The 17,782-nt window shown below is 54.1% G+C and overlaps 1 protein-coding gene and 1 long non-coding RNA gene across 6 annotated transcripts in view; one reads left to right on the plus strand and one right to left on the minus strand.

The window, feature by feature from the left end:
- The window catches only part of Fam178b (family with sequence similarity 178 member B), a 77,062-nt gene that overhangs the window by 15,991 nt on the left and 43,289 nt on the right, over positions 1–17,782 (minus strand). For all 5 annotated transcript variants that reach the window (XR_015448060.1, XM_021258036.2, XM_021258034.2 and 2 more), the window contains 2 exons: positions 17,668–17,765; positions 4,610–4,697 (listed from right to left, as the gene is read on the minus strand). Coding sequence is in view for 4 of the 5 variants with exons in the window: in XM_021258036.2 (XP_021113695.1) it covers positions 4,610–4,697; positions 17,668–17,765 (186 nt within the window). In the remaining variant the exon portion in view is untranslated. The remainder of the gene's footprint in view (positions 1–4,609; positions 4,698–17,667; positions 17,766–17,782) is intronic.
- LOC110349055 (uncharacterized) lies at positions 1,661–17,683 on the plus strand. The gene is made up of 3 exons (XR_002394757.2): positions 1,661–2,051; positions 2,164–2,338; positions 11,480–17,683. It is a non-coding gene; the product is annotated as an uncharacterized LOC110349055 (long non-coding RNA).

Below are 17,782 nucleotides of genomic sequence, written 5' to 3' on the forward strand. Positions count from 1 at the left end.
GGACCCATCCCTGCCACACACCTGGCTTACTGAGGTGACTCACCTGTGCCACCTGCTCGCCAACTCAGCCTGCAGTAGCTTCACAGCCTGCAGAAGCAGCTGGGTTGGGGGCACCAGGGTGGGGGCCAGGGCTTCCCTGCCTGGTGTCTGACTGCTTTGGAAGGGGAGAGGGCCCGAGGCCAGGAGGAACAAGGCTCTGGGCAGGAGAAGGCTGCCTCCGGGCTGTGAGGTCTTGCGCAGCCTCTGTCTGGGGAGAGTTTCCAAAACAGTGCAGCCTGCTTGAGCTCACAGCTGTGCAAGCACCACAGTGGCCCAGCCCACACCCCACAATGGCCCTCAGGCATGCTGGCGGCCCCAACCAGCTGTACCCTCCCTGCTTCGGGCCCTGGGCAGGGCAGGCAGGGAGAGCACACTGACATTGGCCTGATGGCTCATGCCTGTGTTTTCCCTCTCCATCCGTGAAAACAGCCTGGCTGTGCTCACTTTAGGAAGCTGCTGGCCAGCCAGCTGCTACCTGACTGCTAATTTCCTTTTGTTTCCATTTCGCTGGCCTACTCCAAATCACTCTGCAGGATCCGGACTTGCATGGAACCTATGGGTCCCTATGGGGCTGAGACCAGACCTGTACCCTCCCAGCCCCACCCCAGGTGGCCAGGGGCCACCTCAGCAACCACAGCCTGGCAGGGCAGACTCCTGAAATAAATGATCACCCTAGACAGGCCTCCACTGGCCTGGCCAGGCAGGGACTTGGACCCCAGAGAGGCAGGCATCCACACAGCACAAGGCTCTCCCACCCACAAGCTGGCAGTGTCCCGTTTGCACAGGGGAGGCAGCGGTGACCTCAAGGCCCCAGTGATCTGAGCTGCGGTCTGGAGCCTGGGCCGTGACTGCAGAGCTGCCCCTCTCCTCCTTTTTTTTTCCTTTTGAGATGGGGTCTCACTGTGTGGTCCAGGCTGGCCAGGGACTCACAGAGACCTTCCTCTCTCAGCCTCCTGAATGCTGGGGTCACAGGTGTGACGCCCCAGCAATTTTTAAATTTCTTATCTGTTCTCTTCCCTGCTGGCAGGGCCCAGCACCCTGCCTGACAGTTGACAGGGGGTTTGTAAGTACTGGTTAGGGAAATGCATGAACACATTTCAGGGCAGGGCCAAGGCTAGCCTTGTTCTAGTAGATGCCAACTTTTATCTTCCTTGTTTCGGCTGCTTAAGGCCCCTGTTGTCACACTGGGAGACAGACTTTGCTGCTGTATTGCAAGAGGTGGCCTGGGGCCGAAATAAACTCCCGCTTTCCTCCCCAACCCCAACCCTCTCCCCTGTGTTCTGCCTGCCGGGTTGAGGCAGCTCTTCAGCATGAACCCCCCCCCCCAACAACAACGCCTTCCCCTTGCACACCCTCCATCCTACTGGCTGTCTTGGGTGCCACCAATGCTGGCTGAATTGCTCCATGACAAACTGCAAGGAGGCGACGCCATCCTCCTCAAACCTGACAGTCTAGGCTCCATGCAGCAGCCAGCACAATTTTGGAAAATTTTACAGAACAGATTCTGTTTCTCTTCTACCCAAAGCTTTTCCAGCAGCTCTCTCACCTGTTGGGACCTCCTCTCCTGCTGTTCCACCCAGCCCTGTGTGCCAGCCACACCCACTGCTTTGTTACCCTCCAACCTAAGAGGCTCTGCCTACCCCAGGGCCTTTGCTCTTGCTGCTCCCTCTGCCCTGGAGTACTCTTCCCCAGCAGAACATCCTGCCTCCTTCAGATCTGCACTCAGAGGCCTCATCCTCTGTCCACCCTTATTTAGGAAGCAGCTCCTTCCCTATACTTCCTCTCCCTCTACCTAGCTTTATTTTCCTCCAGAGCGCTTATCACTGCCTTCTCGGTGCCTCTGCCTGCACCTGGACCTTCAGTGCCACAGGGAGGGGCTCTGTGTTCCAGCCCTGAGCAGTGTCCAGAGCCCCCTGGGGCCTGAGGCCAGAAAGCAGCATTTCCAGGAATGGTCCTGGTATCCACCGGAACAACAGGAATTACTGGTTGGATCCTGCCACTCTCCAGGAAACGTAAGTACTGAGGGGCTGCAAGGACTCCAGTAGGAGTCCCGCCCCAGTTCAGCCTCAGCCCTTCCTGTCTTAGCCCCAAGCACTGCTTCTCAGACCCTTCTCCACTCTGCAGCCCTCCCCAGAGAGTTGGCAGATCTGGTCTATCAAGCGCTTTTGCTTTCACTTGCACGCAAAAATCGAAAGAAAAACGATGATGCCAGAGGAAGGCAGGACCCTCCATCTCTCTGTGACCCAGTGGGAAGCTCCTCGCCCGAGGCCATCAAGACAGGCTCAGCATGGAGCTGCAGGTATGGAGGCTGCGGGCGGACTCAAAGCCCAGCTCTGCTGTGCGGGCCTGGGAGGTTTTGCTGCCTTGGTTTACCCATCTATAAAACATGAATGAGAGCTGGGTGTGGTGGTGCACACCTGTAATCCCAGCACTGGGGAGGCTGAGGCTTGCTGTGACTTTGAGGTCAGCCTGGGCTACATAGTGAGTTCAAGGCCACCCTGGGGTACATAGTGAGATCCTGTTTCTCAAAAATAAAACAAATAAAAAAATAAATAAGGCATCGATGAAGAACTGCAGTCTTCATGGCCTTGGGCTGCTGCAAGGGTCAACACCAAGCACAGTAGCCACTGCTGTGGCAGGTGGGAGCTAACAGGTAGACCGGAAGAAGCTGTGTATGTGTGTGGGGAGCTGGGAATGGGGTACGGGGTGGGGGGGCTGGTGTGGCAGCTGGAGGGCTTTTGAAGCCCACGTGCTGGGGAGAGTGCCCGAGAGGCCAAACCGGAAAGGGCCATGCCTGGCAGCCAGAGATGGGCAACCAAGGGGCTTGCACCATAGAGTGGCTGGGGCTTAAAGCAGAGAAGGAAGTGGGCCTGGGACAGGTCCCTGCTAGTCCTGCCTGCCCTGCAGCTGCTGGGCACGACGCATTCTCCAGACCTGGCTCCGGGCACCTCTGCAAGCTGCCCGCTGTGCTCAGGCAGAATGAGTCACTGCAGCCACAGCCACTTGCTCACCCCTGTGAGGTCATCTGGTGCCATCTCCCCAGAGCTTGGCAGCGCCTGGGCCTGAGACAGAGCCTGGCACACACAGCTCAGCCAGGGCACAAGGGGCAGATGGGCACCGAAGGCCTGGTCCTCAGCCATCCAGTGGCTTCCTGGCCACTGCCATCGCTGCCCCTGCCCCATCTGGCCTCCACCATGTTCTCCTCAGGGCCCAGGGATCCCTTAGCCAAGCTGATTCCTCCCCACCAGGGTGCACCTGAGCCCTCTGGGACCCATCTTATGTGTGCCTGTTGCACCTTGGCTGCTCCTGCCCTGAACTTCTGGACCCCGAATGGCACCCTCAGTCCCCCATCCCTTCTGCGCCATGACCTTGGTGCAATCACTCTCCCCTGCCCTCTCCCCATGCACCCATCCCCCTTCCCCCAGGGCACTGCCTTTCTGGTGGGTGCCATGTCCTATGCTGTGTCCCATGAGGCAGCAGTGACAGAACCCCTGGGTCCCTGTCCTCAAGGAGCCTCTACTCTGGGGCTCAAATCGGCAGGAAGACATTGATGCATGTTCTACGATGCAGACAGGGTGACAGTGCAGCAGCGCTTTGGGATTGGGTGGCCTCCTAAGGGAGCAGGAATAAGGATTCCAGCCAGGCCAGGCTGGCCCTACCACTTGCCTCCCTGTCAGGGCTCCTGAGCAAGCAGAGGGGTCGGGGAGACAGAGCTGTTCCCTGCTGCCCTCAGGGACACCAGCAGTGACGAGTTTTCATTTAATAGTATTCGTTTCCAACCCAGGCTGGTGGCACACACCTGTGATCCCTGCTCGAGGGAGACTGAGGCAGGATCGCTGTGAGTTTCAGGCCAGCCTGGGCTACACAGAGAGTTTGAGGCCAGCCTGGGCTACATAATGAGACCCTATCTTAACCCCCCTGCCCCAAATAGTATTTGTTTCCAGCTTTATTGCTCTTCCACCTACAAAAATGTCCTAACCAGAGGCTGAGGGTGTCAGGTGGAAGTTAATGTTTAATGGGGGCAGAGTTTCAGTCTGGGAAGACAGAAAGGTCCTGTTGATGGACGGTGGTGATTGCCGCACAGCAAGGTCAACGTAGCAAATACCACTGAAATACAGATGCTTCAAACAGAGTGTAACAGCTGAAATGGTAAAAGTCATGTGTATTTCACCTTAATTTACTGTTTTGGGTTTTGAAATAGGATATCACTATGTAGTTCAGGCCAGCCTTGAACTTGCTCCGCAGTACAAGCTAGCCACCCTCCTGCCTTGGCCTCCTTGGAACTCTTGAGCTCAAATGATCCTCCTGTCTCAGCCTCCTAGGAAGCCAGGCCTATGGGTGCTTGACACCACTTACTGATGGTATGAGGGTGGAACTCACACACAAGAGGCCACTAGGCAGGCACTGGACCCCTACATGGGGCCCCTAACCCTAGGAATCTTAGGCTGAAAGAATTGGAGGAAAAAAACTTCAGGCCCAGCTTAGCACTCCAACGAAGCCTTGGGGTGGTGAGTCCATGGGGACAGGGGCAGCCACTCACAGGCCTCCTGCCCGGCCAACGCCAACTCACCTGGCTCTTCTCTTTCCAGAGAGGGAGTACCTCTTCCTGGCCCAACAGCCGGGCAATGACTACGAGGCTGAGCTGGTTTCGAAGCTTCCTGGGAGAGAAAGAATGGAAGGACTTGAAGGGGTGGCAATTTGGGGGCCAGGGGAAGTTGGGGTGGGCATGGGACACCCACAGAGAGAGGAGTTGCCCACTCCATTTCCATACGGATCTGTGGAGATGAACAGGCAGAGGACTACTCCAAAGTGGTTCAAAGCCAGCCTGGTGATGGCGCATGCCTGCAGTCCCTGTACTCCGGGAGGCCAAGGCAGGAGGATCGCAAGTTTGAGCCCAACCTGGGCAACTGTGCCATACCCTATCTGAAATTAAAACAAAAACAAAAACCACTGAAAAGGGTTTGGGGATGTATCTTAGTGTGAAGGGCTTGGGCTCCAACAAACAAGCTGGGCATGATGGTGCACACCTACAATCCCAGCACTCAAGAGGCTAAGGCAGCAGGATTGGCACACATTCAAGGACAGCCTGGGATACACAAGTGAGTTTGAGCCCAGCCTAAACTACACAGTGAGACCCTGTCTCAAAAATACAACCAGGGCCGGGGATTTAGCTCTGTGGTGCTGCACATGCCTGGCAAGCACAAGGTCCTGAGTTCGATCCCTGATACCAAAAAACAAAGCAAAACCAACCAGCCAAGCAACCAACCAGTGGTTCAATATTCCTACTTTCCTGCATCTGAGTGTAGATCCAGCAGGGTTAACAGGCAGGCATGCGGCTCAGTGGCAGAGCACTTACGTAGCATGTGCAAGACTCTGGGTTCTATCACTGGCATCACAGAAAAGAAAGCAACTCAAATGAGAAACACATTTCCTTCTTGGTGACATCCTACTCCCTGCACCAACTTCTGATTTCGCATTCTTCTGAGAAGCCCACTCCCTGGGTTCCCCTGAGAGGTGACCATCAGCCCTGGGTGTGCGGCTAATGTCTCTTCAGGAGCAAAGGCCAGGTATTCTGTTTTTTTTTTTTTTTGGTACCTGCGATCGAACTCAGGACCTTGTGCTTGCAAGGCAGGTGCTGGAACCTATGAGCTAAATCCTCGGCCCTAGTTTTGTTTTTTGAGACCAGGTCCCAATGTATAGTTCAGGCTGGTCTCCAACTCACAGTGCCTCAGTCTCCCAGGTGCTGGGATTACAGGTGTCCACTACCATGCCCAGGTCCTGGCCAGGTTTTTCTACACTAATGTTTGTGATTCTGGTTTTTACAACTCCGTAAGCTCTAGAAGAGAAGGGAGATAGGGCCTGAGGGCTCAGAGACAGGGGACTTTCACCTGAACGCCCAAGGCCACCCCACATCACGAGGTCACAACCATTCATGTGCCTTGCATGCTCCTTGTCCCCCATGGGCAGAGGACATTAGCTGCCAGGGACTTTTGTTTCCAGATGTGGGCATGGAACCCAGGGCCTTGTTCAGGTTGGGCCCCTCTGGACTCTCAGGCTTGGATATTGATGTGGCCACCACCTGGGCAGCCTGCAGTGGATACTCACTGAGAACCTGTGTGATCCGGGGCCAGGTCCTTCAACAGGAAGTGCCCCGGGTCACTGGAGGGCTGGAGAAGCCCTTGGGCACCCTCAGCTACCCCAGTGGGACAGCCGGAAGAGCCACATAGGAGCTGTTGCCTGTGGGATGTAGGATGTTTCCCTAGGGAAGGACTTCAGGAGGCAGGACCGCGCCTGGTCACAGCCCTGTCACCCCAGCCAGTGCTGAAGGCTGCCTGGAGACTTCCCAGGGTGCCTACTGCCCCAGGTGATGGGTACCTGAGACAGGGTGGCCCCTCAAAGCCCCCTCGACCCTAGGCAGGCTGAGATCAGAGGCCCTAACACCGGGTCTGAACCTTGGGGGTTGTATTGATTTTCTCAGCTAACAGTCAAGAGGGAACCACCAACGAAACAAGAGCTGGGCTGGGGATTTAGCTCAGTGGTTCAGTTGCCTGCCTCACATGCACAAGGTCCCAAGTTCAATCCCTGGTACTAAAAAAAAAAACAAAAAAAACCAAGCAAGAGCTGCTGACTGAAGAGAGGTACCCACATATCAGGAGGAGCTCCCAGGAAAGGAGGGTGTGCCCAAGCCAGGGAGGGTGCTAGGCTGCCGTGCTCACATGCAGCTGGGCACATCCATGTGGGAAAGCACTGGGGAGGATCTACTGGAGATGTACGCATGCCTACCCAGGACTCAAAACTCTATTCCTAGGTACACAGCCACAAAAAATGAGAGGGGGCTGGGCATGGTGGTACATGCCTGTATCCAAGCACTCAGGAGGCTGAGGCAGGGCGACTGCTGTGAGTTCGAGGCCAGCCTGAGCTACAAAGTGAGACCTTGTCTCAAAAAACAAACAACAAAACAGAAAAGAGCAGTTGGAGGATGAGATGCTAGGGAGCAACCCTGAAGCTGGCTCCAGTTGCGCCTCATTTTTTTTTTTTTTGGTATTTTGAGACAGGGTCTTGCTTTGTAGTTCAGGCTGGCCCTGAACTTACTTTGTAGCCCAGACTAGCCTTGAACTTGTGGTGATCCTCCTGCCTCTGCCTCCCAAGTGCTAGGATTACAGGCGTGCACTACCATGCCTGGATTGGTTGCACCTCATTTCTTGACCTGGGTGCTGTGAAAACTCACTGAGTCATACATGTCAAATGACCTGTGCTTTGTTGTTTATACACTGGAGTGGAATAAAACCTTCATGTAATAAAGAAACTCGGCTGGAAGGGAAGATAGGCCCACCAGACTTAGCAAACCGAAACAGTGGATGCCCTGCTACATCTGAATTTCAGAAACACAAAGGCTAATTTTTTTAGCATGCTTGCCCCATGTAGTATTTGCATTGCATCTGGCAATCGTGGGAGGACCAACCATTCCCCGCCCCCTTTTTTTAAAATTTATTTTTTTATTTTTTTGGTACCAGGGATCGAACTTGGGTCCTTCCACTTGGGAGGCAGGCAGTGGAACCACTGAGCTAAATCCCCCCCCCATTTTTTTTTGAGACAGGTTCTCACCATGTAGCCCAGGCTGGCCTCAAACTCATAGTGATCCTCCTGCCTCAGTCTCTCAAGTGTTGGGATGACTGGTGTGTACCACCACACCTGGCTTCCCTCCCTTCCTGACCAGGAAGACCAACAGTGAAGCAGTGTGGGGACCTGATTCTGTCTCCCTTTAGCCTTGACCCTTTTCTGTGCCCAGTGGGCCCTGCCTGGCATGGAACATTAGGGTGGCAAATAGGAGGCCTTCACCCTGCTCCTCCCCACTGTGCCCCAACTTCACAGCTTCAGAGGTGCACGCCCCTTGCTGTTCCCCCCACCATGATACACCAGCCCAAGGCCCACTCTGCTGACTCTGCTGTCAGCCAGGACCTGCTTTCCAGCTGTTCCCAGGAGCCCACAGCAGCTGGGCTGGGAACACAGTGGGAGGTAAACGGCCCACAGTGGGGCTGCCACAGCAGCACAGAGTGAGCCGCATCTGGCCTTCATTAATCCCGCCCGGCCCAGCAAGGCCAAGGGGGGAAGGGGAGGGGAGGGACTGAGCAGCCTCGCAGCAGGGCTCTGGTGCTAAATCCAGAAGGGAAGAGGCGGGCCGGTTGGGTCAGGCTGGGCTGCAGTCCAGAAAGGAAGAAAAGTACCAAAACAGCAATGGGGGGCGTGAGTGGACTCAGGAGCCTACATCTGAATATCTGAGAGCACCAGGCCCCGCCACCACCACCACCACCACCGCGCCTGCCCAGCACCTTTTATCCTAGTCGCCTCCCGCCTCTTCCCTGCAGGTCGGGGAGAAAAAGCAGGGAGTCCCCCACATGCCACCCCCATGTACAGGGACAAGTGTGGCTGGCCTCAGGCTCTTCCTCCCCAAGAAATGGTCAACCCCCACCTGGCAAGACTTCCCCAAGCTCAAGCCGGGCAAAGTAGGAGCAGAGCCCGATTCCTCTGGGCCGCTGTCATATAAGGCAAAGGCTCTAGACCAGCCTGGCCTCTGCCCTGCGCATCCAGGGCCTCTGCAAGACCAGGACACCGGATCATTGAGCAGGGAAGCTGCAGTCCCTCAGGAGGAGGAGGCTGCAAACTGCTTCCTAAACCCACAGCACAGAGGATGCGGGTGCTGTTCCAGTCTGTGGCTGTCCCTGTGGTCCCCTGTGCAACCCTGCAGGAGCACCCAGAAAGGCAAAGCCACTGGCCAAAGCCCAGCCCCTGGGACTTCAGGACAAAATCTCAGGCCCAGGAAGCCCTGTCCTTACTCCTCCATGGGAAGCTGGGCCCTGTCAAGGCTGCGCTGCCCTAAAAGGCTGCTGGGCACCTGGCCAAAGCCACAAGCTGCCTTTTCCGTGTCTTTAGGGCAGTTCAGGAAGCAGCAGCTGCGGCTGGTTCCACTGTGGAAGGGCTGGTGACACCTGCCCTGGCTCTGGCCTAGCTTGCATCTTGGGCTATCCACACCACCTCCTCACCCGGTGGACCCTGTCACGGTCCCTGCTCCTTGACCCCTCATTTGGCATCTTTCCTCTTGCACGTGAGCGTATGCTACTCGGGCAGGAAGAACCAGGGCTTAGGAGCTGGGTAACCCACCCCACCATCCCCGAGTCTGCAAGGCCAGGGCACCACACTGCAATACAGGGGTCAGTCTGAAACAACTCACATCCCCGTGGATGCACCCCCCAGACAAAACGTGAGCGAAGGACACAGACATGAGAGGACACTGTGCTGTCCTGTTTAAAGAAATGTCCCAGACCAGGCAACACAGGTCTGCACAATGGAGGACCAAGGGGAAGTGCTTACCTCTGCAGATGCCTGGGAGAGGCCCCTCACATTAGTCCCTAGAGTCCCCCTCTCTAGCCAGCCCCTCATGCTCAAAGCTCGATGGTGACCTGATCCCTGTGTCCTCCTCTAGGGAGTGGGTGACATTGTGTGCCATGGCTGGGTGTCAGCACATACATGATCACCTTAACAAGTGCCCCAGCATTCATGTGTGACAACATCCTCCATGTATAAGCAAACCACACAGTGCACACTGACAATCACCATCTAAGCTCCATCCTACCCCAATATCATGACAAAGCCACAGCACCTGGAACTTAAACACCTTGAGACCCTGTCTACAGCCTGTATGGTTGCCCTTTAATTCCCTTCGCTGCACCCCACTAGGCATTCACTGCAGTGAGGAGGAGCCTTGAGACCCCAGTCCAGGGCTGGTCCAACACCAGAAGCTGCCAGCACATCTTGCCAGTGTCTTCCTCCTGGGCATCTGGACTCTGCTCTGGAGCTTTCTGGGCGGCCTCCCCATCCCTGGGTGCCACAGCCCCACATGTCCACTGTGTTCCTCTGGGGCTTCCAGAGGCCCCGGGGCATCAGTGCCCAACAGCGAGGCCCACAGGCTAATGTGCATTTCCTCGGCAGCTCTGAAAGCAACAAGCAGTTAACAGATTGCACAACCGTCTTTTCTCACATGTCTGGCTGTCAAACCCCATCTCCAGATCCAGCTCCTTATTGTGTAGCAGGGCCAAGCCTTTAGGATTGACCTTCCAAGATCTTAGTGTCAATGACAGCTGTATTCATGTCATCTGTGACTCGGGCCTTGTTCCCCTAATGGCCTCACCCTGGATGCTGGTTCTGCCCTGGCCGACCTGAGAGTGGAGGTGGAACCCAAGGGCACCATGGGGCTGCCTTGCAGGTGGACTCTAATGGGTCCACTGAGTTCTACCCTCTGCCAACCCACATTCTGCATGTTGTCCCCAGGGCAGAGTGATGGCCTCATCCAGTGTCCCAGGGAACTCAGGCACATGTGCTCTACCATCCTCCCCAGACTATGGTTCTGATTAATCTGTCAAAAGAGATATGAGGTTAGGCTGGGCAAGGTGGTGCGTGCCTGTGATCCCAGCACTCAGGAAGCTGAGGCAAGAGGATGGCCACAAGTTTAAGGCCAGCCCGGACTACACAGTGAGTTCAATGCTAGCCTGAACTACAAAGCGAGACCCTGTCTCAAAAAAACAGACAACAATCCAACGAATCAACACTTTCTCTATGTTTTTACAGTTTTTTGGTACTGGGGCTGGAACCCAAAGGCCTTTCCACTGAGCTACATCCCCAGCATTTTTCTTTTCTTTTAAACTTTGAGACAAGGTCTCACTAGGCTGCTAAATTGCCCAGGCTGGAAAGGAGGTGACACTGTGGGCAGCACAGGACAAATGGAGTGGGAAGACTGGAGCTGGATTCTCCAGCAGGAACCTAGGCGGCCAGACAGCTGCAAGGGACAGAACGTGCCATAGGGGTGGGCGCAGGGAGCAGCCAGGGAGGTGCCACTCCTGCGGAATATGGAGGAGGCTGTGTCCTCAAAGACAGTGGTGACTTCCGCCTCCCACAGGCTGAATCTGAAGTCCTCACCTCCTGTATGTGGGGACCGTAGCAAAGGAACTGCGTGCAGTGGTGGAATGTGCCTGGTCCCCACACAGGGTGGTCTGGGCCGAGGACCCAGTGCCCTGCACCCTGAGAATACCAAGGCTCTAGGGTGGTGGGCAAGGGGTGCTCAATATGACAACTGAGAGGGGTCAGAGAGAGAGGTGGACAGAGGGTAGAGAAGTGGGGAGAACAGCATCGTGAGGCCAGGTGGTTCTGTAAGGGGTGGTGATCACTCCTCAGGGGGCCATGAGGAGACTGCTGGGGACAGTGAGGCTGAGCTGGCATGCTGGCTGTCTGATCACAGTGTATCCTGACCTGGCCCAACATTACTCCTAGAGCCCCCTCTCCAGCCAGCCCCACATGCATGCAGCTCGGTACTGACCGGTGCCCCCAGTGTCCTCCCAGTCTGGAATGGCTCCTTGGCATGACCTCTGTCTCTCCTTTCATCCACCAGAGCTGAACCCTTCTGAAGTCTCCACGTCCACTGGATCCAGGCTACCTCCTTCCAGAATGTTCTGGCCATGTCTGTTGTGCCTGGTGAGAGCTCCCTGCAACACTAAGCCCTGAAGAACCCATGTGTCCGAGGGAGGGCAGGACCCAGATGGGAGTGAGGGTTCTGGGGAAGGATGTCAGAGCTGGGGACAGAACTGTCACCAAAGATGGAAGACACGTTTTGCTGTGGACTAAGAGCAGCAGAGGATGAAAAGCTAACAGGCCAGGAGTAAGAAGGGATGGCTGAAGAAAAGGTCTGGAAGAGGCAAAACCATTAGGATCAGAACTAGGGTCTGCTGGAAAGGAAGGAGGTGAGACCAGGCATGTACTTGTCTGCTACAGGGTGACAGGGCCACCGCTGTCCCCTGGAAAGTGCAGACTTCTGCAGCAGGAAGTGCGGAATATGCTGGCCCTAAGAGGCTGACCGGATATTCGCACAGTGGCTCCTGGGAACCCTGAAGGGGACAGGGGTCTGGGCATGGACGAGGAGCCATGTCATGGTGGCATAAGTCTGTCATCCTACCACTCAAGGGGCTAAGGCAGGAAGATTGCTGCAAGTTCAAAGCCAGCCTGGGTACATAGTGAGTTCAAGGCCAGCCTGAACTACATAGTGAGACCCTGTCTCAAAAACCAAAAGATTCCCCAATCTCCAGAATTCCCCAGGCTGAAGACAGTTTGCACAAGAAGGGCCTGGTGAGGGTTGCTGTCCCTGCTCCCCTCCCTGTAGAACATCCAGTTGGTTAAAGCCAAACTGAGCTCCCAACAGGAGGGACATAGGACCAGCTGCCCCGGGCTTCTGTGCAGAGTTAGGCATGACACAGCTGAAGGGTGTCTATATTCTGGGAACTCTTCCTAGTCCCCAAGTCCAATGTTTCTCTGTCACAGAAGCAGAGAGAAGACCTGAGAGTCAATGTGGGCTTCTGCTCACGCTCAGTATTCATGGAGCATGGTGACATCTTGGTGGCCTAAGCGCTAGGAGATGCAGAGGCCTCATGCCAGGGAGCTGACCCTAGCCACCATGACAGCTGGACAGAGGGGACATTGAGACTCAAGTCCCCAGAACATTCCAGGGACACCTTGAGGAAGGGTGTAGTGCCAGGGCCATGTCAGGAGAGCCCTCCGGGCAGTCACCAGAGCTCTGGCTTCCTGAGTGCTAGGGTGCTGAACCGGGGCAGGCTCGGCATGTGGAAGTGACTCAGTCACTTGTGACAGCTGTCATACTGTCGAGTGTCCTAGGTGACCCAGGTGTGGTCAGAGTGAGATTTACTGCACAATGGTCAGGTGTGGGGTGTGGGTGTGGGGTGCAGGTACAAGCAGAGAGGAATTGTGGGGCCCCAAGGGTCGGCTGTGGCAGGATGTGGGTGCATGGGGCCTATTTGTTCTACTTTTCTGTTTTTTGGTACCGGGATCAAACTCGGGACCTTGCGCTTACAAGGCAGGCGCTGGAACCACTGAGCTAAATCCCTGGCCCCTGGCCACTCATGTTAATCTCAACACTCTAAGATTACTTCTTCCCTAATAATAACTGACACTTTACATTTGCTTCTATGGTCTTTTTTCATTTAGCACTATATTCTTGATCACCTTCCTCCTCCTCGTTTTTCTTCTTGAGATAGGGTTTTGCTATGTAGCCCAGGCTGACCTCAAACTTTTGACCCTCCTACCTCAGCCTCTTGTATGATTACAGATGTGTGCTCCACGCCCTACTTTCTTCTGTCATTTTTGAGTACGATAAAACATCCCACAGTGTGGGTGGAATGTAACTCATGCAGCACTGACGTCTTTTCCAATTGTTTCACTATCATGACCGTTACTATACTAAGTCCTGAGATGATAAATCTTTCCTCGCTATCCAACTTCCTCCAGTCAATTATTTGGGGGAAGAGTTTGCACATTTTTGAGTCATCTTCTTGATCTTGCCAAACTGCCCTTGAGGGGTCACATGGACCCATGTACTGGTCTCCTTGCCCTGCCAGCCCCAGACAGGCCTGATCCTTCCCACTCACACTGCATGCCAGGACTCCATGCCAGGTCGCTAGGTGCAGGGACCTGTTTCAGACACCTCTGTCATTGCCTAGGCAGTCTTATCTCCTTCGTCCTGTCACTCCAAAGGCCTGAGCAGCAGCTGCTCGAGACACTGAAGAGCAGTTCAGAGGGTGAGGAAGCGGGTTCCCCAGAGTGCTGCTGAGCAGCCTTCAGCCCCCTCTTCCTCCTGCAGTGCCTGTGAGTGGCCATAGGACTTGCTCAAGGCTCAGCCCCCACTGGGGCCCAGGACAGAAGCCAGGGTAGCCACCACAGGGGTCACCTTCCAGACACAAATTTCCCTCTTCCCACTGGCCTCATGTTGGGTGGTTTGTTCTAGTATTTCTTTTCCTTTTGCTTGCTTGGTTTTTCAAGGGACAAGTTCTCGTTATGTAGCCCAGGCTGGCCTAGAACTCTCAGCGATCCTCTTGCCTCAGCCTCCTGAGTACTTACAGGGGTACACTACCATACCTGGCTTAGTTGATCTCATTTGTGAAGGTTAAGCTCTTAGATCTACAGCGGAAGTCCACCATCAGCAGGCGGGGACTGGGTGTGCAGGCACCAGTGTCAGTGGGAGCTTCTCCTTTATCCTTCCTGAGTTGAGCAGTCCATGGTTGTGACAGCCCCTCACACAACAACCCGCCCCCCTTCCTGGAGGTAGTCTGGGCACAGAGCCCAGTGGGGCAGCCACCAGCATGGCCAGAACGGGGTGGCCAGCTCCTGTGACAATGCCACAACCGCAGGGGACATGGAGGGGCAGCACCACCCAGAGACCATGTTGTGCACAGTGGGGCTGAGGAAGAGAACTGGAAGCTGTTAGGACATGGTCTGGAAGGGCTACCAAACACGGCACAGCCGAGGGAAAACAGGAGGGGGGGTTGTGCATGCGTGAGCACAGAGACAACAACAGGAGGGCAGCTCGGGCCAGGCTGGGGTGAGTTTCTGTGTTTATTTCTTTTCATCCCTTGAATGCTTTATCCATTTAGGAAATAGAATAAAATTTCTACATAAACAACCCTCATTCTGATGAGGAAGCCTCTCCCCTCAAAAAGCTCCTGGTCCAGCCTGGTGTTGACTAGGGAGGCTGAAGCAGGAGAGTCCCTGTGAGTTTATGGCCAGCCTGGGCTACACAGTGAGACCCCATCTTAAATAAATAAATAAATAAATAAATAAATAAATAAATAAATAAAGTTTTTAAAATCCCCAAAGCTCCTGGCCCGAGGCAGAAGCCGGTGGAGGCGTCTGTCCCAAGGGCAGATGAAAGACATCCTGCTTCATTCACTCTGTAGCACTGAAGGCCACTTCTGCTGGGCCCTGGACCAGCACAGACCCTGCAAAGACACAGGTCCCCCACACTGCAGTCCCCATGGCTGGCAGAGGAACAAGCAGTGTTACAGGTTTGGCCCATGACAAAGGCTGCTCCAGATTGATTGGGAAAGGACAACAATTTATAGGAAAAAAGCTACTGGGTCCACTGGCTCTTTGCGGGTGGAAAACATCCAGTTAGATCCTTGTCTCCTACCTAAGAGAGATGGGTCCCAGATGGGAGGAAGCTGCCAGGAATAAGTTTATGCAAGTCCTGGGAGGAAACAGGGAGACTCTTCCTGGGCTTAAGAGTGGGGAAGGCCTGCTGCGCAGGACACAGAGGCTTCATTACACGAGAGTCCAGGCAATTCTGCACTACGCACACCACTCTCCTGCACCTCTAAGTCTGCTCTAAAATTTAAAATCACTGCTAGGCATAGTAGCACATGTCTATCATCTAAGCATTCTGGAGGCTGTGGCATGAGGACTGCTGTTAAGTTTGAGGCCATCCTGGGCTATATAGCGAGACTCTGTCACACACACAAAAAAAGAAAAAAGAAAAACCAGTAAGAAAACATCTAGTTAGCTAGATGATATCACACATAAGTATTTAAAAAATGACAATTTACAAGTAAGTAACATAAATAAAAATGATAATTTACAACCTTAGGAGAAAACACAGGGCAATACAGTGATTGCAACACGTACGGTGAGTAACACATATGTCAACGTAGTTAAGAAGATAAATTACCTGACAGAAGAATGGGTAAGGAGCCCTATAGGTAATTTATAGTAAAAGAAACACAACAGAAAAAGATGCTCACTTTCACTGACAATCAGGGAAATAAAAATCAGAGTCACAGAATTATATCCTTCATTCACCAGATTGACTATGACTTAAAAACAGAACTGAGAAGATGCAGTGTTAACAAGAATATGCAGAAACAGCCATTTTTATAATTGCTTGGTGGTATACTAACCAGTGTAGCTTTGTTTTTTTTAGGGCAAAATTTAAATGCACAGACTTTAGGACTTTAGGACTGCAATTTTCCCATCAGGAGCTCATCTTAGAGAAGTATTTATAGAGATGCCCAAAGATGGTACATGTGGACAGTCCCCGGGGGAACACCCAAGGCCAGGGACTGGTTTCATGCCTAGTAGGGAATACTACGCTGCCATGAAAAAGAAGACCCATCACAGATGCACATATGCAGATTTGTAAGGCGTGTATTTGAGAAACACAACCCCAAGCAACATGGCCCTGTGGAGCAATGGAAGTCAGGCTGGACCACACAGGTCTCAGCAACAGCCTCAGGCTGTGGCCCTGGGCCGGCAGGAGGCAGGGAGCATGGTAGGCAGGGCCAGAATACATACAGGTGTCTGCAGAGTACACAGACTTTGGGCAGGAGGAGGGGCAGATGGGTCTGTGTGCTCCGAAGGAGACAAGAAACCACAGCAAGAGGGGGTGGGAAGGGCATAGAAGGGACTGAGGACTTTTCTTTTTTGGCACTGAGGATGAAACCCAGGATTTTCACACTGAGCTCCACCCCCAGCCCCTTTTTAAATTTTTTTTTTTTTTTTTTTGGTTTTTTTGGTACCAGGGATTGAACTTGGGACCTTGCACTTGCAAGGTAGGCAGCGGCACCATTGAGCTAAATCCCTGGCCCTTTAAATTTTATTTTGAGACAGAGTTTGCTAAGATCCTAAACTGCCCAGGCTGGGCTCCACCTTGCAATCCTCCTGCCTCAGCCTCAAGTATGCACCTCCACACCTGGCTAAGCACAGGACTGCGGAATGAGAAGGATAATGAAGTGGTCATGGAGGAACCTCTAGGACTACCATTTCCAGCCTGGGCAATAGAGCAGGGACCAGGAGGCAGGGCTGACCCTCTTCAGAGGAGACGGAAGAAATCCTGGTGGTTGGGGCAGGGCAGGGCACCACCACTGAAGCACCAGGAGGCCTGGGACAGGGCTCCCAAAGCCTGGTTCTTTCAACACAGCCTGGAAGTCACCCTTCGGGACCATGGAGAGGCCACCACTCTTGGCCAGGCTCACAACAGAGACCATAGCTGGGCCTGCTCTTTGGAGCGTTTCTCCAGTTGGGCCTCCAAAGAGAGTGGATGTCTTTCCCTGAGCTGTGCACAGGAAGAGAGCAGCAGGGGACCGGCCCTGTGGGCAACTCTTCAGGCTGGCATGGGAGGGGTCCGCTCCAGAGGGGGTGGTCCAGCTGTGTGCCTTTTTCCCTTTTTCTTTTTGTTGTACTGAGAATGGAATCCAGGAACTCATGCCTGCTAGGCAAGTTCTCTCCCACTCAGCTACACTCCCACGACTTTTTAAAAATTTTTGAGAAAGGGTTTAAGTTGCCCAGGCTTACCTCAAACTTGGGATCCTTCTGCCTCAACCTACCCAAATAGCTGAGATTACAGGCATGCACCACCATGCCTGGCTCAGCCAAGTGATTTATCTCCTCCTGGGCTGAACTGTTTGTTTACTTCATTCATCATTAATCATTCAAAAAGAATTTCCCAAGCACCAACAGCCTGTCAGATACCCCAACAAGGTACCTGCTCCCGTGAAGGGGCTGTGGAGGGGAAGGGCAGCCACAAATGGAGCAAATGGTGAGGTAATTCTGGCGGAGAAATGCCACGCAGAGGGCAGAACCATAGGGATGGTGCTGGAGAGGTGGGGAGGGCAGGCACCGAAGGCGGCAGCATGCTAATGAGTCTGTGCTAAGAGAACTGGGCTTTATGGCGTCTGTCTGTAAAGAAGTCATTAGTGCTCTGGATTTCTGGCTCTGCCTAGCGGGAGGGAGGGGGACACCCACCTGGCCCGGGGGGTCACATCCAGGAAAAGCTGCACAATGGCCAGCAGGTTGTGGTGGTGGTCGGACACCCAGCTGATGGTGCGGCACAGGCGCTGCAGCTGTGGGGACAGGGACA

Source organism: Heterocephalus glaber, unplaced genomic scaffold (assembly GCF_053883595.1).
Source record: "Heterocephalus glaber isolate CG9 unplaced genomic scaffold, H.glaber_assembly_v1.0 deba00000470, whole genome shotgun sequence".
Classification (NCBI taxonomy): domain Eukaryota; kingdom Metazoa; phylum Chordata; class Mammalia; order Rodentia; family Bathyergidae; genus Heterocephalus; species Heterocephalus glaber.